The sequence below is a fragment of the Biomphalaria glabrata genome, chromosome 6 (genome assembly GCF_947242115.1).
Source record: "Biomphalaria glabrata chromosome 6, xgBioGlab47.1, whole genome shotgun sequence".
Taxonomy (NCBI): Eukaryota; Metazoa; Mollusca; class Gastropoda; family Planorbidae; genus Biomphalaria; species Biomphalaria glabrata.
The window spans coordinates 7,989,276-8,015,422 of record NC_074716.1 but is presented as its reverse complement, the minus strand read 5'-3'; the positions used below and the strand labels follow the sequence as shown (position 1 = coordinate 8,015,422).

At 35.2% G+C, this 26,147-nt stretch overlaps 1 protein-coding gene across 15 annotated transcripts in view; it reads left to right on the top strand.

Moving 5' to 3' along the window:
• The window catches only part of LOC106078637 (synaptotagmin-like protein 4), a 69,187-nt gene that overhangs the window by 11,907 nt on the left and 31,133 nt on the right, over positions 1 to 26,147 (top strand). For 7 of the 15 annotated variants that reach the window (XM_056033381.1, XM_056033395.1, XM_056033387.1 and 4 more), the window contains exons 2-6: positions 12,240 to 12,301; positions 13,964 to 14,037; positions 14,349 to 14,499; positions 16,488 to 16,712; positions 17,732 to 17,826. In XM_056033381.1, coding sequence (XP_055889356.1) covers positions 14,010 to 14,037; positions 14,349 to 14,499; positions 16,488 to 16,712; positions 17,732 to 17,826 — 499 coding nt within the window. In that variant the 5' untranslated portion in view covers positions 12,240 to 12,301; positions 13,964 to 14,009. Of the gene's footprint in view, positions 1 to 9,805; positions 9,960 to 11,134; positions 11,157 to 12,239; positions 12,302 to 13,963; positions 14,038 to 14,348; positions 14,500 to 16,487; positions 16,713 to 17,731; positions 17,827 to 20,468; positions 20,732 to 21,293; positions 21,965 to 26,147 lie in introns of those variants that run through there. The other 8 variants (XM_056033392.1, XM_056033389.1, XM_056033380.1 and 5 more) reach the window with 7 other exon arrangements.

Below are 26,147 nucleotides of genomic sequence, written 5' to 3'. Positions count from 1 at the left end.
CTATATCTTCATAACTAACCATGAGTTCATTGAACAGACATGAATATTAACAATGCACTTATAATAGCATTAATAAATCTCCGTATCCTGTGATATAAAGTGGTTAGCCGAACAATACAACTGGAACACTTTCGACACGAGCACGTCTCTTCTTTCTGTAACTTTTTGTAGTTGTTGATAGTTTGTAGTTCATAGTTTTTTTTTATATTCTTTCTAAAAATAGTGAAACCTGCCATTTTAACTGACTAAGCGGACCTTTCCTGGGGGCCAATTTTGAGTTTGTGTTGTTCAAAATTGATTTGCTTCCATTTTATGAAAATCTCCACTATCTCTTGTTTTAATTTACGAGAAAAAGCTTCGCAATAATTCTTACCCGTGATGAGTGCGTCTGGTATGAATGTACACTTTGGTTTCTTATAGTTATAATGTTTTTTGTTTGGTGTAATGCACAAATTGTAAGACAAATTTCCATACGGACAATAAAGATTATTATTATTATTATGTTACACATGAACGAGTTGTCATTCTCTAGCGCTGCCAGGGTCGAGTTTCGCTAAAGAGAAACAAAATTCATCGTAGTCTTATTATTATTATTATTATTATTATTATTATGTTAGAAATGAACGAGTAGTCATTCTCTGGCGCTGCCAGGGTCGAGTTTCGCTAAAGAGAAACAAAATTCATCGTAGTCCCTTTAACAGTTTCCACTGAGGAATTTTCTGGTGATGTGGCAGGTCTGCAGCAGTACCGCCCTCTGACAGGCAAGTTTATTATTATTATTATTATTATTATGATATAGTACGAATTCTGCCATATTCGAAGTAACACTCTCTGTATTCAGTAACGTGGCAATGATTGGCCAAACTTTACGACACCAAGAGACTGTTCAATAAGGTAACACCTCAAGCACCCCCGTGTGTACTATGGCCTGTGTGTTTTATACAAATAGTAGTTAGTACATCTGGGCCTCTAGGTGAATTATCCCCTGCTCTGTCCTCAGATCTACCTGTCGACTGTTAGATTAACACGAGAACGAATACTGAAAGAAGTAATCGATAAGTCGTTATTGTATCCTACATTTGGGGTCTCCCCACCAGTAGTTACTGGCTTCGTTCTCGATTAAGCTGTAGCTGATGGTAACAACATATTAATGATGGTAGAGCGTTATCATTGTTTTTTAAAGGTACGTCTGTCATTAATAAGATAATGTTGTTGACATTTGGAATCGCACGTGTCATTAGTTACAAGACGAAATGCAGCAGACGCAAAGATCATGGCAGTGTTAGAGTGCTCTCCCTTTTTTTTTTTTCACTTAGGGTTGTCTCAGATGAAGTCTATTGAGGGTTGAAGAAACCAACTGTCCCTGTCTAATTGCTTGAACGATTGGTCTTGGTAGAACCATATGACCACCGAGAAGTATTTCTCTCAGCGGATAAGCGTGGACCAGGAGATCTTCGTTCCGTTGTTGTTATTTTGTTTGTTTTTTTGTCTGAAGGTTCCACAATGTAGGAGACCATTAATGGAAATCGGGTCACACCCACTTTGCGCTGTGTCGACCTCCGCCGGGCTCTTTGCGTAGCCTACATCACGGGGGCGAGCCCTTCGGCAGTCATTGGCGTTTGTTTATGCAAATACACTTAATCATTCAATCGAATTCAATTGTTCATATCATTTTTACAAAGCTTATTTCTACTCACTCTGTCTGTCTGGTAAAAAGTATGTACACGATATTTCTCCCACATCAACTCTCGGATCGAGTTGAAATTATGCACAATTATTTCTAGTACCTGACAAAACAAGAATCAATTTTAACAAGATTACAAAGAGAGTTTGTGTTACACAAACTCAGAGGCGGCCCCCGTCGAAGTCGGATCCCTGTCGGATCTGCATATTCGCAAATAATATTCAAGAGGTGATTTAATTTTGATGTAAAATGTTTTACACGTTTCGGATGTTCCTTCAGAGTTGAAGATAATTACTTCCTAGTCCAAACCTCCCGCAGGACGACGGGGGATGGGAGCGGGCAGGGTTTGAACCCTGGGCCATCCATAAATCTGAACGACAGTCCAGCGCGCAAACCGCACGACCAGGCAGCCATCCGATGGTCAAAAGTAATAATGTTTCAAAGATTCATTTGCCGTAAATTTAAATTTAAATTTAATAAAAAAATAGTAGATTAGTTTTAGTATATTAAAACATTACAATATTGATCAAAACGTTTGGAAATGAAAATCTACACTTTTTTTTTACACTTTAAGTTTAGAAATTGAAATTCTACATCTTAATCTAGTCTATTTTAGTCTAAACTAGATCTAGAAATTCTAGATCTAGACTCTAAAATAATTTTAATTAGAATATAAATCCAGATCTAGATATACTGTAATAAAAATCTAGATCTAGTTTAAAAAATCTAGATTAGATCTAAATCAAGATATCATTCCTTTTTTAAACGCGAGTCACATAACGAGGCTTAATAAACATTACTATACCGAGTTCTTTTTTCATTTCATTTGAAGAATTAATTCCATATAACGTCAGAGGGAAAAAAAAAACACTACGTCACACGGCCTAGCTAGAATAAAAATCGCCTTCATCATTACGAGCCTTTTATCGAGTGTTCATAGACATTGGTGCACCGAGTGCGTTCTTTTAGCATTTCATTTAAAGAATTCATTCCATATGACGTCAAAGGAAAAAAAAACACTACGTCACAAGGCCTAGCTAGACAAAAAATCACCTTTATCAACACGAGCCATTTCTCGAGTGTTCATAGACATTGGTGCACCGAGTGCGTTCTTTTAGCATTTCATTTAAAGAATTCATTCCATGTGACGTCAAAGGAAAAACAAACACTACGTCACACGGCTTAGTTAGACTAAAATATGTTTTCACTAATACAAGCAATTTTTTCGAGGGTTAATAGACATTGGTGCACCGAGTGCGTTCTTTTAACATTACATTTAAAGAGTCCATTCATATGACGTCAAAGAAAAAAGAATTCCATACCTCACAATAGGCTAGTACCGGTACCATAAAAAAAAATGTCTTTATTTACACGAGATATTTAACGAGGGTTCATAGACATTGGTGCACTGAGTTCTAATAGATATTATTTAAAAAGGATCAAAGCCACATTGTTTTTGCGTTTTGTCTGTCAGTCGGTCTGTCCGTTATCTTGATATAAAAAAAACAACTAAAAGTTATTAAAAATTGATTAACCTTTATTTTACGTTTCAAAACATCGCAATAATTTTTAGGTATGAACACAATTGAAAAGTTTATATAATAGATTGTTCCGGATGTTTGTATAAATAGTAAAAGAAAAAGAGAATTTCAGATAAATGTAATACCGTTAATTAAATTTTTTGGATGGTCTCGTATAAAAATTAGATGTACTACAGCCACGTGGAGAGATTTTCATACCTTACTTTGGTGTTTGGATTCTGTTTTCCTTAAAAATCGGAACATAATATTAACGATAATTAGATTTTTTAATGTTTTAGGTAGAAAGTTAAATGTACTGTAAGAGAGTAGTGAGTTAAAATATTTTTCATAAAAATCCGTAAAAACATTATTTCGTAAATGAGAAGATTATTTGTTTATTAATTAGAAGAGGGAGTTCAAACAATTATTTGGCGTTAGTAGATTTTTAAATAAATTCGGAAATTTCTGGCGACGATTTGTAAGAAACAAAATCCGGAACTTTCTTTATCGATTACAAAACTTCTATGTTATGTTTTACAAGAAAATTAAATGTCTAAAAAGTAATTTTCAGTAATCAATTCTAGTAAATTACTTTTTTTAAAAGCCTTATGCGATTTCAAACAATCATTAGGCATAATTCATGTTTTATAAAACAATATCCGGAACATTTTTACACTTAATGAAATATAAGTCAGTATAGAGATTTTGATTTAGCATTAATATGCTATTTACATAAAAAACGGAACAACACATTATTGATAATGTGTTTTTGCAACGTTTAAGCATGGAAATTGAATGTAATATAAGTTAGAAGAGCAAACAAACATTTGTTGGCGTTGATTAGTTTTGCACAAAAAAAATCCGGAACAATCAATTTTAGATACTTAAAACTATTGAGATGTTATGGGAGGAACATTAAAGGGTAAATCAGATTTTCAATAGCTTTTAGAGTTCTAGTTTTTTAAATCTAATCGTGACGGACAGACCGACCAACAGACAAAACGCACAAAAATAAGCTTCTTTTATTCGGATGGGGGCACTAAACAAAAAATAAATAAAATCTGATTTTTAAAAAAAGTTTAAGGAATTGGTTTAGCACCTGATCATGTTGCGACGTTACGCTACTGCACGAAAATCGCTGCATAAAAAGTCCATTTAAAAAAATGTGCGTGATATTTACATACAAAGTGCATTATTAGCCTTTATAAACAAACAGAAATGTTTTCTTTTAATTTTAGCAGCTAGTTGACCAGAAAAAACATCTTTAACTATTATTTGTATTTGTTGTAAACATTTCCTGTACATTTTAAAAATATATTTGACTTAGTGATACTGAAAATACACAAAAATTGTCCATCTTTGTTAGCATATTGTAACATTGCCTCCCTTACATTTACGTAATTGTTTTAGAATTGGTGTATTTTTATGAAAAAATCGCTTGCATAATTAATTTTATAAATTAAACGGTTTGCTTTTAGAAAACCAAAAGTAGCCGTTGCACCTAAACTTTTCAAACCGGATTTAATGATGAAATAATATTTTTCATATCTCTTCTAGTTTTCGAGATCTGAGTGTGACAGACGGACAGACGGACATTTTGCACAAACCTAATAGCGGCTTTTTCCCCTTACGGGGGCCGCTAAAAAATTAACCAATTTGTCAATTTACTATTGATGATTAATTATTTTGTTTGGTATTGAATGTGGTGATATATTAAATTAGTCTCCTTGAGGAGGCCTGAGCCCTGAGTTCAAATTCAAGTCATATAACTTTACAAAAAAAAATGCATTTAAAAAAGCGATCACGGTAACATTCACACAGATGCCTTCCTTAATGTAAGCTTTGTGTTTTTTAAACATTTAAAAAAAATGTTTTTTGCTGGTTTAAACACACAAAACTGACTTATTAATAGCAGAAAGTGGTTACGTTATTGACCATCTCATTCATGAGTAGGGTGTCGTATATTCAGGGCTGTTCAAAACTCATCAAGATCTTTGATTTTGTTAAAACAATTTCTTTTGCATTCCTGGGCGTATTTAAAATTGCTAACCCAGAAAGGGATTTTCCTTGATTGAAGCACAGTGGTCATCAGAAAGAAATAGGCTCTCCGTTGACTCAGGAAGAATACTCTGAAGAATACCGAACTTCTGCGAAATATAATCAAATATATAAAGCACAATGTAAGGAGTATGTATGTATGTCCCGAATAGAAATTAAAACCGTTTGACCAATTTCGATAAAATTTGGCATGAATTCATAGATCACGGCGGAGACCGTAGTGTATGTTAAATGTCCCTCCCACAGCAAGAGGGTCCTTTAAAAAAGTGCCTAAATTTATCTCCATTGAAGAACGAAACTTTTTAACTAATCGTGTAAATCCATTTTCACAGTAATTTATATTATCTATATAAGGGAACATAGCGCTAAATCGGTGATACACAAACTAAGGCCCGCGGGTCATATCCGCTAGTAGGCCTACTAAATAAAGTAATTTTACAGCCTTTGATTTGCTGAATGTTTCCTCCTAGACACTGTAACAATAGTTTTAAAAGTTTCTATCGTCCCCCCCCCCTCCTTAACAAGGTTTATGTCCATTTTTGTATGTCCTCCTATGATATCACGTCTTGAAACCTTATTTTCGCTTCAAAAGAAATTGTCCCAGCCTACGTACAGACGAGACCTTTATATCTTTGTAAATATGAATATGTTTAGTTTGTATTGTTTCAAGGAATATACTTTATTTTAGCTTACAGTGCGAGTAGAATCGATTCTATTGAAACATCGTTTAATGTGTGCATGCATTTTGTGTGTATTTTGACATCAGATCCGTATCTGCATGCTATAGCTATAAGAATGTATTGTTAATATCTGTTTAGTAGACCAGAGTTTGTACTTAAGTTTAGTTGTTATCTATCTGGCAATGTCGACTTCATTTCCTCTTACTCGATTGCTTAATTAAAAACTTCCTATGTAATGTAACGATGTATGGGCGATTTGTAGTTGAATGCAATTTCTACAGTACCTTGATAAGAAGCTAGATGCTTGGGTGTAGGCCTACTCTTGGGTGTACTGTCTTGATAAGAACTTAAATGCTTGGGTGTACTGTCTTGTTAAGAACCTAGATGCTTGGGTGTACTGACTGATAAGAAGCTAGATGCTTGGGTGTACTGTCTTGATAAGAAGCTAGATGCTTGGGTGTACAGTCTTGATAAGAAGCTAGATGCTTGGGTGTACTGACTGATAAGAAGCTAGATGCTTGGGTGTACTGTCTTGATAAGAAGCTAGATGCTTGGGTGTACTGTCTTGATAAGAACCTAGATGCTTGGGTGTACAGTCTTGATAAGAACCTAGATGCTTGGGTGTACTTTCTTGTTAAGAACCTAGATGCTTAGGTGTAGGCCTACTGTCTTGTTAAGAACCTAGATGCTTGGGTGTACAGTCTTGATAAGAACCTAGATGCTTGGGTGTACAGTCTTGATAAGAACCTAGATGCTTGGGTGTACTGTCTTAATAAGAACCTAGATGCTTGGGTGTACTGTCTTGATAAGGTACAAAAGTGCGCATCTGAACTAAAATAAGTGCCTAACCGTAAAAAGTGAGTCATGTCTTACACTATGATCGAACCAGCTCAACCTTCGTCCCTTCACAGTATTGAAAATGTTGTCCCTTCTGCTAGTCAGTGTTGACATTTGAAAGGACAAAGTCAGGTGTCTTCTTTTCCTGGTATCTAATATTCAGCAGTTTTCTGGAGCTTTTAGGCCTATACTCTCTTATGCTTGAATTCTTCTTGTAAATATATTCATTTGATGAAGACTTTATATCATGATGTAGACGCTTTTATTAAACGCAAGTTAAAGAACCAATTTTATTATTTGTGATGACATGTAACTTTGTTTTACACTCTACGCAACCTTGTTTTACACTCTACCTAACCTTGTTTACACTCTACCCAACCTTGTTTACACTCTACCCAATCTTGTTTTACACTCTACCCAATCTTGTTTACACTCTACCCAACCTTGTTTTACACTCTACCCAACCTTGTTTACACTCTACCCAATCTTGTTTACACTCTACCCAATCTTGTTTTACACTCTACCCAATCTTGTTTACACTCTACCCAACCTTGTTTACACTCTACCCAACCTTGTTTTACACTCTACCCAACCTTGTTTACACTCTACCCAACCTTGTTTACACTCTACCCAATCTTGTTTACACTTTACCTAACCTTGTTTACACTCTACCCAACCTTGTTTACACTCTACCCAACCTTGTTTTACACTCTACCCAATCTTGTTTACACTCTACCCAACCTTGTTTTACACTCTACCCAACCTTGTTTTACACTCTACCCAACCTTGTTTTACACTCTACCCAATCTTGTTTACACTCTACCCAACCTTGTTTACACTCTACCCAACCTTGTTTACACTCTACCCAACCTTGTTTTACACTCTACCCAACCTTGTTTACACTCTACCCAACCTTGTTTTACACTCTACCCAACTTTGTTTACACTCTACCCAACCTTGTTTTACACTCTACCCAACCTTGTTTTACACTCTACCCAACCTTGTTTACACTCTACCCAACCTTGTTTTACACTCTACCCAACCTTGTTTTACACTCTACCCAACCTTGTTTTACACTCTACCCAACCTTGTTTTACACTCTACGCAACCTTGTTTTACACTCTACCCAACCTTGTTTTACACTCTACGCAACCTTGTTTTACACTCTACCCAACCTTGTTTTACACTCTACCCAACCTTGTTTTACACTCTACCCAACCTTGTTTTACACTCTACCCAACCTTGTTTAGCGATGTGTCCCTTGTATGGTCTTCGTTTACTGGACAATGGTCATTGTGATATAACAGCTGTTGTGACACCTCGCGAGTCACCTGACTTGTTCAATCCCCCCGCCCCCTCCTCCTGCCAGTCTCCTGTTTCACCTGTTGTTGCTACGGGCAGACGACGTATACGGTTCTGTTTCATCTATTCAGTAGCCACAGACTCTACACAGGCTTCGACGGACCCGATGGTGTCTCTCTTGTGTTGTAATTAGATTCTGTGCTGTAATTAAGTTCAAACTTGACGTGAAAGACCCTCGCGTCTGTTGGCGTGCAATAACGAGCAGGGAATATCAGTTCAACTTATTGCACTGGGTTATAGTCTTCCAGTATCCATGGCAACTCTTTCTGCTGCTTGTGTTAGGATTTCTGACTTAAGGGTAGTGTAGGTTGCTATGACTGTTAAATAGTTGTTCGTGCATTATACTGTGACTTGTTCATTCTGTTAAATAGTTGTTCGTGCATTATACTGTGACTTGTCCATTCTGTTAAATAGTTGTTCATGCATTATACTGTGATTTGTCCATTCTGTTAAATAGTTGTTCATGCATTATACTGTGATTTGTCCATTCGGTTAAATAGTTGTTCGTGCATTATACCGTGATTTGTCCATTCTGTTAAATAGTTGTTCGTGCATTATACTGTGATTTGTCCATTCTGTTAAATAGTTGTTCATGCATTATACCGTGACTTGTCCATTCTGTTAAATAGTTGTTCGTGCATTATACTGTGATTTGTCCATTCTGTTAAATAGTTGTTCATGCATTATACTGTGACTTGTCCATTCTGTTAAATAGTTGTTCGTGCATTATACTGTGATTTGTCCATTCTGTTAAATAGTTGTTCGTGCATTATACTGTGATTTGTCCATTCTGTTAAATAGTTGTTCGTGCATTAAACTGTGACTTGTTCATTCTGTTAAATAGTTGTTCATGCATTATACTGTGACTTGTCCATTCTGTTAAATAGTTGTTCGTGCATTATACTGTGATTTGTCCATTCTGTTAAATAGTTGTTCGTGCATTATACTGTGATTTGTCCATTCTGTTAAATAGTTGTTCGTGCATTAAACTGTGACTTGTTCATTCTGTTAAATAGTTGTTCGTGCATTATACTGTGACTTGTTCATTCTGTTAAATAGTTGTTCGTGCATTATACTGTGACTTGTTCATTCTGTTAAATAGTTGTTCGTGCATTATACTGTGACTTGTCCATTCTGTTAAATAGTTGTTCGTGCATTATACTGTGACTTGTGGATTCTGTTAAATAGTTGTTCGTGCATTATACTGTGACTTGTCCATTCTGTTAAATAGTTGTTCGTGCATTATACTGTGACTTGTCCATTGTGTCATTATCTAGCGTCATCAGATGTGACAAGCCTATAGTCAAAACCTGGTTTTGACCTCTGCAACATAACTATTGTTATAATATAATGTTGACCTTTGTGACATATTTATAGTTATAACATAATTTTGACATCTGCAACATATTAAAGTTATTTCCTAATGTTGACCTCTACAACATATTTATAGTTATAACATAATGTTGACCTTTGAAACATATTTATATATAGGCTATAACATAATATTGACTTCTGCTCAATGACAATAGTGTTATAAATTAGTCTTCACCTCCACTACACTACCTCAGCTTATTGAATCACCTATTATTCTCAAACACTACCCTCTTCTTTTGGCTTTTCTTGAGCTCAAGCACTGTTTTTTTTTGTTTCGGATGTTCCTTCAGAGTTGTAGAGAATTACTTCCTAGTCCAAACCTCCCGCAGGTCGACTGGTGATGGTAGCGGGCAGGGTTTGAACCCAGGACCATCGATAAATCTGAACGACAGTCCATTGCGCAGACTGCACGACCAGGCAGCCATACTGATACTGTCTTACAGGGTAATGGAAATATTTTTTTGTAAAAAACTAACTGTAAACTAAGTATAATGTCATAGATTGTTCTATGATACAAGCATCCTTTTATTTTTTTAAATCCGGATGTTACTAAGTTAAGGTTAGTATTTTAAAGAATTTTTTTGTTCTGCAATCATATTTCAGATCATTGTCTCATAACATTGTGGGCGTCTAATACTTTGAGCTATGTAGAAGTTGTTTCCAGCAGTGCTACTCAGATATATTGGGGTTCTAAATATATTTTATCCATGTGGTGATTACATTTATTTGTCAGAATTACACATTTCAGCAGTTAAACTACCTACTGGACTGAATTCCATTTCTAACTGGGTACAGAAGTACACATTTCAGCAGTTTAACTACCTACTGGACTGAATTCCATTTCTAACTGGGTACAAAACAAAGACTTTGTTACATGTTAATTGAAAAATTGTTAAGTAATCCAGTTCTACTGCCAATAAAACTGGATTCAATTTTAAACTGTATACAACTGCAAAGTAATTGTTAAGAAGAAATTGGCCAAGAGGAAGCTAAAATTAGCCCCATTGTTGAAAGTTATTGAACTACTTGATTTCAATTCAACTTGCTGCATAATCTAAAAAACTGGATTTTCAAAGAATTTTAATAATCTTCAATTTATTTTGTATTTTGTTTTGTTTAAATGTTTAGGTACAATGTAAAAATTAAGTTAAATTGTTTTCAAAATTTTTTTTTCTTCAATTAAATGGAAAATTAGATGAGTGTCTCACATCATGATACACTTCTCAACCACAGTTGGCAGCTCCGCTGACTACTTCACTGTCAACTGTGATTTCTATCTTCGTTTATATAAGCAACAACCTGCTGCCAAACATCTGATCTTTGCAATTCTGTGCTTCACCAGCTTAGCATGAACTCATTAATAGTGGGTGTAGGTTGTATTAATTAACACAAACATATGTTGCATGAAGTCCCATATCATATAACCCATAATCCCTCTGCCTATGTTCCTAGTATTACTCCCTCATCTTTCTGTTTCAATTTTTGGAGTTTTCCACAACTGTTATGTTTTATATATTAGTGCTTCTCAAACCCTATTGAGAGGAAGGTTAGCCTATAAGGCTATTTATTTGGAGGCCTAGGGCAGTGCTGTAGGCTAGTGCTGTAGGCTATCAGAGTGGAGTCCAGCAAGGTTTCAAGAATGTATGAGAAAGAAAATAGACTCATCACAATTATCCATTTTTTCTTTTCTAGCAATTTCTGTCTTCTAGGAATAGCTCAGACCAGTGTGAAGGTGGATTTCTCTCTTCTAGCAATAGCTCATACCAGTGTGAATGGTGGATTTCTCTCTTCTAGCAATAGCTCAGACCAGTGTGAATGGTGGATTTCTCTCTTCTAGCAATAGCTCAGACCAGTGTGAATGGTGGATTTCTCTCTTCTAGCAATAGCTCAGACCAGTGTGAAGGTGGATTTCTCTCTTCTAGGAATAGCTCAGACCAGTGTGAAGGTGGATTTCTCTCTTCTAGGAATAGCTCAGACCAGTGTGAATGGTGGATTTCTCTCTTCTAGGAATAGCTCAGACCAGTGTGAATGGTGGATTTCTCTCTTCTAGGAATAGCTCAGACCAGTGTGAATGGTGGATTTCTCTCTTCTAGGAATAGCTCAGACCAGTGTGAATGGTGGATTTCTCTCTTCTAGGAATAGCTCAGACCAGTGTGAATGGTGGATTTCTCTGTTCCAGTAGATTATTTAATTGGTCTCTGCTCTACTTCTTAATTGTGTTGCATATTTGGGTGTCTGGAACCTGGTCAGTGCTGGCTTAGTTCTCTTATTTTTCTGAATACTATCTCTTAAACAGTCTCTTAAGCTGCTTTGCCATTTTACACAATAGTTTCAGGAGCTTTTGTGTCTCCATATTATTTATAATATTTGTTTTTTTCTGATTATCATGAAACATATAAATAGTTTTTTAAAAAATGAGGTCTATGATCAGACATATAGTAAACTTGGAAAAGATGTACCCTTGACAGTAGGGTTTGCTATTTATATTGCATGAGATAGAGACCTTTTTTTTTGCTAGGCAATAATATGTACAGTTCATCTCACTAATAAATTAATACAAGTGTAAATAAAATGAAAATTATTTTTGGCATATTCTCAATAATAAATTAGATGTAAACATTCACCAAGATTAGTTTCTGCTTCTCTTTCATCCCTCTTGGTAATAGCCATAGAGCACTTATCTGATTGTCATAAATTAACTGGCTTATTTTTATTGCTCCACAGCTGTGTAACTAATAAATTCATTCTAATCTATCTTCAAGTTACTGCTCTGCTAAGCTATATATGTAAGTAGTATAATCAAATATTGGATCTAAAGTTTTACACTAAGTGCTAGGGAAAGCCTAATGTAATTAACTCTTTCTCTCCTAATTGACGATACCAGCATTGATTCCACCAGAATGGGGTAAATGATTACGGAGAGAAAGAGTTAAAAGGTTCAGTTCTGAAAGTACTTTTATTTTTACTGTAATCACAAATGAGCACACAGCACAGCATTGTACCTCTCTTGTTGCATGAGTCATATAAATACAACTCATTGCATACAGCTCATTTGCGAGTGACCTAACTATAAATCTATAAGATGTATAATGAAATTATTTTCAACCAATGAACATAAAGAATAGTGTAAATTAGTCAATGTGCTTGTCTGACTCTAACGTATTGTTTGTTTTGACTGTTCCTTTGGAAAATAAGATTATTAAATCCTTGCCCACACTTCCAACATGATGACAGCAGGCAGAAGATGAGACTGTCATGACAGCAATTGGAAGCCATACCACATGATCAGGCAGCCATCCAGTACTTTAATCATGTTTTCTGACAAAACAGAAAAACCTGCTGTTATATTGAAGGGGTGAACTTATAAATTGTGTTTATAAATGACTGTAGTTGTTAATGGACAGTAGAAAGCTGATACTGAAATTGAGACTTGAATTCAGTGGTAACACATCAGTTTTTGCAACATTTTTTGTTCAAACTAGAGGATTGACAGTAAAAAGAGAAAAATGTCAGGTGTTTTTTTAGCGGCTCCCGTAAGGGGAAAAGCCACTATAATTTAGGTTTGTGCAAAATGTTCATCTGTCTGTCACACTCAGGTCTCAAAAACTAGTTTTGTTTTACTTTTGTATAGCATATCTTTCATACTGTAAGCTTGTTCAGTGTGTTCTGGCGGCCCAATCTCGTTATGGACCCATGAGGGGGTGGGGGGAGGTATTTGGGAGAAAGTTTCTGTGCTCAATTCAAGTCAGGATTCGAACTTGAGCCCCTTTGATAGGTAGCCTTGGGGTTTATGTCACTCAGCCACACATTTAATTTATAATGGTTATAAAATATTCTTTGAATTTTACTTATTTCAATACACATTTAATTATTGATTGATAATGGAAATTAAAACTTTACTGATACATTTTTTAAAGTTAAAAACTAAGCAGAAGAGAAAGTTCATAGTCAAAACTAAAATACCCAGAATTACACTGTAAAATAGACAGAATAGGTTTGATAATTTGCTTCTTGTGTATACAAATAATAGCTATTTCAAATAGAATTAATTAATTAACTATAATAAATTTACTAATTGGTTAATTTTTTAATTGATTCATGTTTTGTTAGGGACAGTGAATAATGGACCTCATTCACCAATCGTAAACAAACAACATTTAGCCAAGTGATTAGTGATTATATTGATAAAACAATGAAAAAAACGTATCACGTGACAGCCTTTATGGATTACATAATTTGTATAGAAGAGATAGAGAATCACGTGGCTAAATGATGTTTGTTTACGATTGGTGAATTAGCTCCATTGTGCTAAGTTTCAATTTGATATGAGAACGGGAAGTGGGAGAAATAGTGTGTAAATAAAATGTGTACCAGACAGACTGAAAGAGTGGGTTGTAATAAAATTACTAATTGTTTTACTTTGATATTTCTTTTATTTGAATGTTTAGAAACAGGGACTACCAATAACCATGATGCTGTACACATGTTGTCATTATGCCTGAAAACTTCAGAAGACCAAAAAGTGAGTCATTTTTTTGTTTGCACATATACCAACTCATTTGTCAAGTACAATTTCTTTCCCATGTTCAAGATCACAAACAAAACAATTAATTACCAATATTTAATTAACAACTTGGTTAAATTAAAAAAAAAAGATTCTTGTGTTGTCAGGTAAAAATTTTACAAAATTTCAGCTTGATCCGAGTTGGGTGTCAGAGAAATAATTTGTACAAACGTATTACCAGACAGACAGACAGAGTCAGTTGATTTTTTTTTAAATGTAAAAGTTTACCTTTTCATGTTTCATTTAACTCTTTTTTTTTTCTTTTTTAGTTCAACAAGGGGGAGGTAATGAAACTAAAGTTGCACCAGTTCCAAGCCAGTCCTTAGATTTAACCAATTTAACTGAACAAGAGGAGAAAATAATTCAGAATGTCATTCAGAAAGATGAACTTGAAAGAAGTATTGTTGAAGCCAAGATTAGGTAATTTTTTTTCAATTCAACTCATTTTAAACTCGCTTTTCAGTAATATGTAACATGCTTTTTCTTTATTCCTGTTTGAAACAACTGCAACAGTCTGGAATTTTTATACACTTTACTGGGGGAAGTGGAAGAAACAGCTGTCTTGTACATAAGAGTACGATATTTTTGGGGCTATCAAAGCTTCCAACAGTTATCTGTTCATATGATAAGAGCTCTGGACTGTCGTCATATAGTCTCACATTTTAACCCTACCCACCGCCACTTCTGTCCTGAAGGAGGTTTGAGCTAGGATGTAATAAAAAAGAAAAAAAAACGTACTTAAGACTTGGAAGTCAACTAGAATAGATGATGCACTTCAAAATTAACTGATTTTTATAAAATGTGTGATTGTATTTCTTTCTGATAGAGAGTTAAGCAAGAGTGGTACTTCGTACATAATGCATCAATAACAGTAAACTCAGGTGTACCTCAAGAAATAGTCTTAGGACCACTACTGTTTGTAATTCACATAAATGATCTACCAAATTGCATTAGTTCAGGAACAAAAGTCAGATTACTTGCAGACCATTGCATAATATATAGAACAATATAAACAACACAAAATACTAAACTTTGCTAAAAGAATTAGAAGGATTTTCAGAAAATCAAATTGGAACATGTCTTTCCACCCAGAAAAAATGTCAATTATTAATAGTAATTAAAAAAATTAAAGAAAAACTGCTTATCTTAGTCATTGTAAACCAGTTGCACAGACAAAAATCTCAAAATATATAGGTTTTTACAATAAATGACAAATTATCGTGGAATACACATATTGACGTCAAACAAAGCATTCATCATCATCATCATTCCTTTGAGTTTCTCATGGAACATAGGGCCTCGACAAAAACACGCCTCTCTCCACGGTCTCTTGCTAGTTTTTTATGGTTTCCCAGCTCTTCCCGGTCCTCTCGGCTTCTTCAAGTACACTGTGTCGCCATGTTCTTTTTGGTCTTCCTCTGCGTCTTGTTCCCTGGGGGTTCCACTCTAAGGCCTGCCTAGCTCTGTTGCTGGTATCTTTCCTAAGGATGTGACCAATCCGTCTCCACTTCCTCTCTAAGATCTGCACTTCTATATTTTTCTGTCCACTCATCTCCCACAGTTTGGTGTTTTCTATTTTGTCGTACCAGTGTATTTTTAGGATATTTCTCAGACATCTGTTGATGAAGGTCTGTACTTTTTTTTGTTGTCGCTTCAGTTGTTCTCCATGTTTCAAAACCATACATTAGACATTAGAGTTAAAGATTCTTAGCATTCTTAACAAAGCATTAGGTTTTATTAAAAGATTTTTTTTACCAATCAAATCAAACAAGAACAAAAAACTAAAATGCCTAATTTTGGCTAGGCTAATATTAGAATAAGCATCCTGTTTAGGAACCTGTCAACTCAAGGAAACATTAAGAAATTAGAACAGACACAAAATAGAGCTGTGAGATTTACAACAAAAAAATATTCACATTTGATTAGAGTAGCAACATCAGTAAGAACATTAAATTCATAGATCCCAAAGGCTAAACAGTAAAATAGTAAAAATACATAAAACACCGAACTATAATTTAAAAAAAACAAAAGCAAAATCTAATAAAATACTCTGAAAGGCACATATGCTAGGACAGGTTCATATAGGTGCTTCTTGCACAGTGCCATTGTGGCACGGATTGGTTGCCTGAATCGGCTATGGAAACCAAAGTCATTGATTAAAGTCATTGATTGACATGCATGACTAGATTGACTCATGTATGATGTGCTCATCTTCTTTTTTGAAGAAATGTCTTTAACATATAAGATAAGAGAGACCATGACTTATGGGGTTTAAAAAAAAACAACAGATGTAAGGTAGTCTAGAAATTGAACGAAACAAAATATGTATGCATATATTTCTAGAGGATCAGTACTTTATGAAAAAAGAACATATTATTTTTTTATTTTAAACATATTTGTCTTCCCAGTGAGATCAGAAAAGAGATTCAAGAACTTCGTAAAGCTGGTGCTTTGACCTCCGGTGATGATCAGGACACAATATGTGCCAGGTGCAAGTACAAGTTTCCTTCCTTTGTATTTCCCCTTGGAGACCATGGCCAGCGATGCACCACTTGTAAGTTTAGGGTGTGCAAGAAGTGCAGCACCCGAGAACCAAGTGGGATGTGGTTGTGTGTTTTGTGTTTGAAGTACAGGTAATTAATTGTTAATGATAAAATTATTATAGAATTCAGGGGATACAACCCAACAAAACTAACTAAAAAGTTCATACTTAAATATTTTAATGTCTTTATTGTAAAAGATATGTGTAAAACCAAAGTCTTAATTTTTTTATAGTACCTAAAGTTATTACTAATTATAATAATATGGTGGTAAATTTATGACATAACCCTGTATATCTGTTACTATCAATGCCTGAATAATTTGTTTGTGTAAAAGTTTTGAGAAAGCAGAACCAAATTCCAGATTTTACTAATTTATATCTAGAGCTATTTGATTTTAATCTTTATATTGTTTCAATCGATGATAAAGAATTTTTTTAATGAAGCTACAAATGTTGATAATGTAAAAGTAAAAAAAAAAGATGTAAACAAATTTCATCATCATGTATGCCTTAGTCTGTTGACCGTCTTTCTCCACTCCGCTCTGTCTTTAGCCTTGGAACCTCTTTCAAATACAGGCCCCTATATCCTTTTATGTTGTTGTCCCTTCGCTTATGTTTTTCCTGGTAATGCTCCCTAAAGGAAGGTCTTTGCAAGTCCCAAAGACCTTGTAATATGGTTTTGTTGTACTTTTTTACAATTGTTAGCAGATCATCTTGGGGTCCAGTCGCTGTAATAACTCTTTCTCTGATCTGTTTTTTTTTTTTATGTGGCCTTTAAACAAGTTTAAATAGAAGAAATAAATAACAAGTAAATAATAAAACTATAAACAAATAAGAAAAGATGGTTACTTGGTCGTGCGGTTTGCGCGCTGGACTGTCGTTCAGATTTATCAATGGTCCAGGGTTCAAACCCTGCCTGCTCCCATCCCCCGTCATCCTGTGGGAGGTTTGGACTAGGAAGTAATTATCTTCAACTCTGCAGGAACATCCGAAACATGTAAAACATTTTACAAACAAAGACAACAATAAAATTAGAAAGCAAACAAATGTTTAAACATGCAATTAATGTGGGAGTCATTCAAATGTCTGATGAATTTCTTATCTATTCAGACAAGAGAAATGGTTGACAGGAGAGTGGCTGTCAAAAGGTCAGTCTTTTGGTCTACAGGGTTCAGATCTGCTCCGGGTTTCATTACGGAATCGAAGTAAGTCAGTTTTCTATTTGTTTCTTTTGAAAGTTGAATCATTGTGGTTTTATCAAAATTCTGAACTTTTACAACGTAATTACACTATTGACAGAAGAACAGTTTGATCATGCAAATTTAAGTAACTTACCATATAAGACTATCACTGCTTGATACCAGTAGTTTGATTGTAAAAATAGTAGAACCTAGCCTAAAGAATTATTAAACTTATCAAATTACATGAACGTAACATTACTTGATGCATACACTTACACTTGTTCATTACATTAAATATTACTTAAGGTATAGTAATCTTTTTACAAAAATATAAGTAGACAATACTTGAAAAAAACAATATTTATAATAGTGTTTTTATATGGTCAACAATACTAAAAAAAAAAATCTAGCACATAAATTACAGTGTGATTCAATAGCATTGAAAGGGGTTTCAGAGGATTAATTGCAATTGACAAATTAGAAATGCCAAAGCTTGCACTTAAAGAGAGGAAGATCTCCACCTATTCAGGAAACTATTTCCCTTATCTTTGTTTATGTCGAGACACTGCCGCAGATCTGGCATTCCACTCCTGTTTTCTATCCAACCACTTGCATGTGTTCTTTGCATCGTTTCTTTTGCCTGCTTCTCTTTCTTTTTTACTGGTACTGTCCTTTGTAGGAAGGTCATTTCCAGTCCTGATGATCTTGTAAAATTTTACATGATATATTCAATGTTACATTAAATTACAAAAATCTTTTAAACTTTTCTTAAATCCTCTCAAAACAGCCATAAAAACATAATTTTTAGTAAAATTTTTTTTTAACTTGACTGTTTCAGACCTACTTCTTGTAATATTTAGCATTTAAAAACTACTGCAATTGAAATTTTTTTTTTTAAATTTACTACAGCATTTCATAATGGTACACTTAGGTTTTGACTTTTAATGTCTTAAAGAAAAATGTTTGTGTGTGTGTGTTAAATACTTGAAAATGATTTTTACTAATGAAACCTCTAGCCTACTTCAGAAACATATCTGGCACTGTAGAGGAAAAGGGGAATCCGGGGGCTCCAAACCCTAACCCTACATCCCAAACCCCAAGGTTTTACAGAAGATTTTTCAGAAGAGACGATACAGTAATGAAAAAATGACATTTCCAACCCAGACAAAGAAAATGTCGGCTATGCCACTGACTTCCATTCAGTTTGTTTCTACATTTTGATGTCAACATTAATACACATTTTATTTCTGAACTGTTTGAATAGTGCTAGTAATATGTTGCACACAAAATGTGTGTATCTAGTATGAGTATAGACATTTGATTTATAATTTAAAGTATTTCTTATAGAATTTACTTGAGAATATAGCATAACCTTAGCTAGCAAAATATTGTGGAACAAGATGAACATCTTTTGCTTTCATGGATTATATTCAGCAATGTGTATTTGTAAGCATTTAAAAAAATATTTGTTATTATGATTATATATGTAATTGCTGCTTCAATTATTGTATATTTTTTCAATTACATCAGATGTCATGAATTTTTTTATTTTTTTAAAATACATATTGTTTTCTTTGAAGACCTTAAATCATAAGTAAAAATAAAATGAAGTAATTTTAACTTTGAAAGATCAATTTCAATATTCTGAGTTATTATGTTTGCATGTTATATGTTATTTCTTATGTTTTCAACCTAAAAACAATTTGGCACAGTTCTCTCCCTTTTGATGTTTGTTATAAAGACTTTTTGAGTGAGGTTTTCAACTTGGCCACAATTTCATTTTGACAAAAAAAAAATGAGATGGTACTGCCAGGCAAGTTATATTTGAACATGTCGCCTTCTCACTTTGAAACACATTTTTCTTTTATCATCTTGACTATTGGTCATAGTCTTACAACTAGTCCTTGGGACATTAAGAGTATGTCACTCAGTGCCTTGCTCACATCTCAGTAGACCCACATCTCTACATCTTTAACTTACAGAAAAGACAAAATTACCTAGAAGACAATATCAAATGCTGAGATGGAGACTGTTTATGTTCGAAGGTGTTTTAGGAAAATAAGTGCAATTGAGAGTGTTTGGAATTCAATTGTAATGAAAAATTTTTTTGTTATTGTATATTTGTATGTATAATTATACAGATACATGTTCTCCGCAATATTTTTGTTTCATTTTATTCACATCATTTTCTTATCTTATCTTATATAATACAGACGTTACTTCAAAAAAGAAGATGATTACGTCCTACGCATCATGCATTTAGTCATGCATATTAACCAATGACTTAAATTCTGCCAAGTCACTGGTTTTCCTGGCTAGCTCAGGCAACCCATTCCATGCTCTAATAGCACTAGGGAAGAAGGAGTATTTGTACAAATTTGTCCTAGCATATGGGACGAGGAATGTGCCTTTATCTTTGTGTCTTTCAGAGTATTTTATTAAATTTTGTTTTTGTATTTGAAGATTATGGTTCAGTGTTTTATGTATGATTGCTACTTTACTTTTGTTAAAGTTACAGTAGCAGATTTAGAATTAGGTTAACAAGGGAAAACAGCTACTAAGTATTGCATTTGTCTATAATTTACATTTTTTGGCTTACATACTTTAAACATTTTTTTTTGTAACCTCTCCCTTGCTTCATGGTTAAATTACATTTCACATGACGTAGTGATGTTCATCAGCCAGTGGTCGTTATGGGGAATCCCCAGTTGTGTCCGCTGTAATGGACATGCAATACTTTGAACGTGCCCAAAACATAAATGTGAAATTAGTCGTGAACAGACAACATCATTCAGTTCTTAGTCTGCTACGGGAAGTAACTCTTGATATCACACTTTTTGATTACTGCTCTTTGTTATTTGTTAAGATAATGCTTATTGTGACTTTTTACGGGCTGTTAATTCCAAACAATACAGGACAATTTCGAAAGGTAAGGTATTTAGGGCGCTACTGTTAACCTTTCCATCAATGTTTATTAGAGACACCTGTTACTCATACTTTATTCGAGGAATACATTTAATTCATCTTGGCCGTACAGTGCTAGAAATGACAGTAATGGCAGTACAATATGCAGCTATTGTGTGAAATTTTATTAATCTTAATTGCAGTACAAAAGCTTGCTAGAAGAAGTGTAGAATTTTGGTCTTCTTGCTGTGATTATGGCTTATAAGTGATGAGGCTTGATAAAACGTCAATACTATTAAGAGTACTCCCTTTCAGACCTTGCAATCTATAGGGCAGATGATGTTTCTATGGCCAACGGTTAAAGCGAGGGTGTCGTGTCGCCAGCACAATGACCAACCGCCGTTACATTCCCTATTATAGTGAGAGGCGTCCTGAAAATCCTGAATAAAAAATTCCACTCTTCACCGAGATTCAAACCCGGGACCTCTCGGTTCGTAAGCCAAGCGCTTTACCACTCAGCCACCTCACATTAGTTAGCCAATTAATTGTATAATTTGTGATCTACGTGATATTATTCAATGAACAACAAAAGATATGATCTACTTGATATTAGGAGGGCAAGGTATCCTAAAACAAACAGTAAGGAAGAGTGCAATACATCACTGGCTAAATAGAACCTGCAGTGACCCACATATTTTATCATAGTTATCACAATCGAAGCTATTGTCTGCCGCGTTAGGGGAAGGGGGGTCAATGTTATAATTTAGAATAATGTTGCACGTGTTAACTATCTAGCATAGTATATTTACGTGTGTATGTGTGTAGCTGATGAAGGAGGTGTGCTGATGGGGAAGGGAGTTGGGAGGAGTAAATCAGATTTTCTGACACTACCTACCAGGACAGTTATTTATAAAGTATTTTTGCTTGACTGACTATGTGCTTCTATTTCTTGGCCTCTTGCAGTGTGTGCTGCACAGTTTATGTGCGTGTGTATCAATGTTAACGTATAGTGTGGAGCTGTACGTGTGTGTGTGTTTGCTGGGGACATCTAGATTTCATTTAGACTAGAGGGGGCGGGGAAGTAATGATTACATATAGATTATCGGGTCAGCCGTAATAAGTTTTTAAACAGGAGGAAAGCGGCCTTTGAGCGTGAGGGATCAATACAGATAGATGCAGGTGTCTGCGTTAGTCATACGATTGTTTGCTGTTGACTTGTTGTACGTTTTAAGAGATTCCTTGAGCTTGCACAATTGTTGTAAGTATAGCTCTAGAAGTAAACTGTAGTCTTGTAATGTTTTGTCAGGGCAGTCAATTGTTAGTATAGTAGCACATTCTCATTGCCACTTTGTCAATAACGCAAGCACTGTTAGACGCTTTTTTTTTATATTATGGTAGCTCTATCTGTACACCACTTTAATTATTACGGTAGCTCTTTCTTTCCTCTCTCTCTCTCTCTCTCTCTCTCTCTCACACACAATCTCTTTGTCTATAAAGGTATCTCTTCGCCACTTTGTCTATAAAGGTAGCTCTCTCGTTCTCTATCTCTCTTTCTGTTTCTCCCTCTCAATCTTTTTTGTCTATACCGGTAGCTCTCTCTCTCTCTCTCTCTCTCTCTCTCTCTCTCTCTCTTGGCCACTGTGTTTATAACAGTAGCTCGATCCCTTCCTCTAGAACGGTGTCTATATCTTCTATTCTGTATATCACTTTGTTAATAATAGTAGCTGTTACCTCTCCATCACTTGCGTCAATGAAAGTCACACCATCTTTCTGTCCTTTTCTAATATACTTTCAGCAGGGCGGTATAAATGATGCAGGCATGTGAGAGTTTAAAGATTTCTATGTACGTACACTAACTTGTCCATACACGGTGGCACTTTTTCATACTCATTATAATTATAAGGCTTGTCTTCGAGTGCATGAATTAATGAGGTATGCCCCATCCGCGACCTGCACATCTTGCCACATCCAGCGCAGGCGTAACCATTGTCCGCCGATGGTCGACTTAGATTTTCTCTTCACCGTATTCGTCTGTCCTCGTCAGCGGATACTCATCATAGATCTTCAGTGAAATACAGTATCACTATTTGGATGACATTCTTTGACATCATCTATTTACAGCATAGAGTTGTTGTTTTTCTCTAGCTACGAGACCTTCCCTTTGAAAGTCTGTTTGTTAAGGACTGTACTATTGTTTTCAAAATGGAATCCTTTCCATGAAAGAAAATGCTTTCAATCTTTAGAAGAATGCTGACAAATAATTCAGTTTAAAACTGCTCATGTTGTCAACATTTAGCTACCAGAATGTGCCAAATTCAGCAGCTCTCTGGGCCAGACTTCAACAAAAATATTGTTACAATTAATTCTGTTATCTTCAATATCTAAATGAATAGCTAATTCCCTACTTGAAACGACTTTTTTTAAATGTCAACACTTTATACTGAAGTTTTCCTTCGAGACCTCGAGTTCTAGTTCTCACAGAGCAGATCACGTCTAGAAGATATGAACTCCCCAGGCTAAGAACAAGGGTTCTCATAGGACATAGACTCTCGGATAGGGATCTTAATAGACCGTACCTTCGTAGATGTGTCACACCTTGGACAGTAGGCCAGGAATGAAGCTATAGTCTCTTTACAGTTTCTCTGACCATTGGGGGGCCTCTCATCATTTTGTTTTGCCACCAACTCTTTGATTGCGTGACCTCAGATGTTAGGGCGGGGGGGGGGGGTCATTGCTTCAGTCATTTTCCCACTCATTCGGTATTAGATGAACACGTTCAGAGTTTAATTTTTTTTAAAAATGTCAATGCATGTTGGCTTAGAGTGTGTGTGTTTGTGTTTCTATGGTGACGGTGGGTAGAGGTTAGCAATTGGTTGGGAATGATGTAACATAGGTGACTGTCGTCATTTGGTCTTAGGGGAGACGACTCCAGAACGTGAGACTGAAAGGTTGTGTTATTGTAATGAGTCGGATTTTGTTAGAAAAAAATATTATTACTAAAGTCTACTACATTTAATTCATTGTATCACAAGTTGATATTGTCTACATTAAAATGTTTCTAAAATGTTTTACATGTTTCGGATTTTCCTTCAGAGTTGAAGATAGTTTACTTTCTAGTCCAAACCTCCCGCGGGACGACGGGGGATGGGAGCGGGCATGATTTGAACCCTCGACCATCGATAAATCCGAACGACAGTCCAGCGCGCAAAAGGAAGTTATTTAAGTTTTATTAGTTAAGATATATTACGCCTACAACGGTTTAGTCGTCTACTAGCAGTTTAGGTGCTACAAGTCAACGACCGGTGACAACACACGAGCGATACGAAAGTTGGTTCCATGGAATGTCAGTAAAGGTGTAAAGAAATTTCCTCAACGCAAGCATGAATGTATGGTCAACTCTCCGTCATGCGAATGTCAATGTGAACACTAACTTTGAACCATTCGTTCTGTCAGTGCAAGATCGACATGACTGTTAGACATCAATCGAGAAGTGAATTTTTAATCAATCGGAAGTTGCTCTTGCAGACGGCGAATAGGGGCGGTCATTATAGATTTATATAGGTCATGATCATTAGCGTGACGGGCTGTGTCGGGGGAGGGGGTGCCGTTACAAGTGTCAGGTTCACTCTTAGTAGGTTTCTACATTCTTGTGAAGGTGAGCTGCAAGTGTGTGCGCCCATGCGCGCGCCAGTGACTACATTTTAAAAAATGTATAGAGGTCTAGCTGAACGCATATGACACTGTCAACTGGTTGGCAGTTACGATTAGTTAAATTTGCTCGCTGATTGGAATGGGAGATGTTAGGTAGCTAAATATGTTGTAAAAAAAAAAAAAGGAGGTGGGCAGATATTTGAGGGATGATGTGGGGATGATGGAGTTTATTTATTAAAGCTTACGTTACTTTTTTTGACATACTAAGCTAGGTCTTGATAATAGGCTTCATATGACCCAAAGGTATACGGAGACGATTTAGGACGATTTTGTGGGGACATGATATAATTAAAATTAGAGTTGGCAGCTGTGTTTTTTTCTGTTTCTTAAAAGGTAAAAATTGGACTAAAGAGTTCTTTCTATTATATAGGTGATAACAAATACAACAGACATACAACTAAACATTTGAACTGACTGTTGTTGTTTGTAGATGTGAGCCAAACAGCTCTGGTCTTATAAAGCTTAAAAAAAAAAGTATATATGTATATTAAAACATTATGTTCAGATTTGTGAATTAATCTCAGATAATCGATGTTGTCCTGTCACCGCGTTGACATGGGACTCAGTGCTTGATGAAAGATTTAATGCAAACGTTTTGTCGAACTCAATTATCTCCCATCAACTTAGCTTCTATACCCCTATAATCATATTCTTTTTTCTTCTTATGTATGTTTGCCTAGTCATTCTTGCTAATAAGAATCATTGGTATTCCCTTAAAGCAGGGATGGGCAAATTACGGCCCGCGGGCCACATGCGGCCCGCCGAGGTGTTTTATGCGGCCCGCCGACACCTACATAAATCAGGTGTGCCCACAGTATATAGATATAAAAATGCAAATATTTAAAAAGTATCTATATAAATTATTGAAACTGTCTCATTATAAAAAGTTTTAAGTAAACAAAGATTATGCTTATTGGCTATACATCAATACACTCAATTCAAAACACAATGTCTGAGTGTTGGGTAGGCTTGGAACAAGATGGCAAGTGTAACAACTGATGGAGCTCGATCTTTGACTGAGAACCATGAACTTGAAACAGGAAAGTTTGCAGAAAGCTGCATGTAATTTAAACATTAATTGACATTTGTCACACAAAAGAAGTTAAACAAGGGTAGTTCTGATTTATGAATAAATAATCCAATGTATCCGCTAGCTTAGCGTGTGCAAACAAATAAGAATATAAAATCTCAAGGAAGAAATTGTTATTTTACTTGAAGGACATTGACTGTGACTTTGTTACCAATATTTCTAATGAAGAGTGGAAGACGAAATTTCATGTCTTATGTAATTGCTATTGCAATTGATTGTTTACATATGAAATGTAAATGCATGTTAAATCTTTTCAAACAAGGCGTAATACAGTGTATATATGAATTAAAAGACATTTTACACAGCAAACTTATCTTTCTAAGACATATATATGTGTGTGTGTGTGTGTGCGGCCCGCCATTCCCAAACGTTTTTTAATGCGGCCCTCGATACAAAAATGTTGCCCACCCCTGCCTTAAAGCATTATTTTTGGTCTGTTCTATTTTTTAGATGTTTTTTTTTTTTTTTTTGTTTTGAGTTTAGGGTTTAACGTAACAGCATTTGTCTAAATATGATGAAATATATAGATTAGTTTCATTTTCACTTCAACTTTTCTTTAGTCTGTTTGGCCGTTGAGACACATGCCCTTTCGACCGTCTTTCTCCATTTCTCTCTAACTTTTGCCTTGACTAGAATTTCT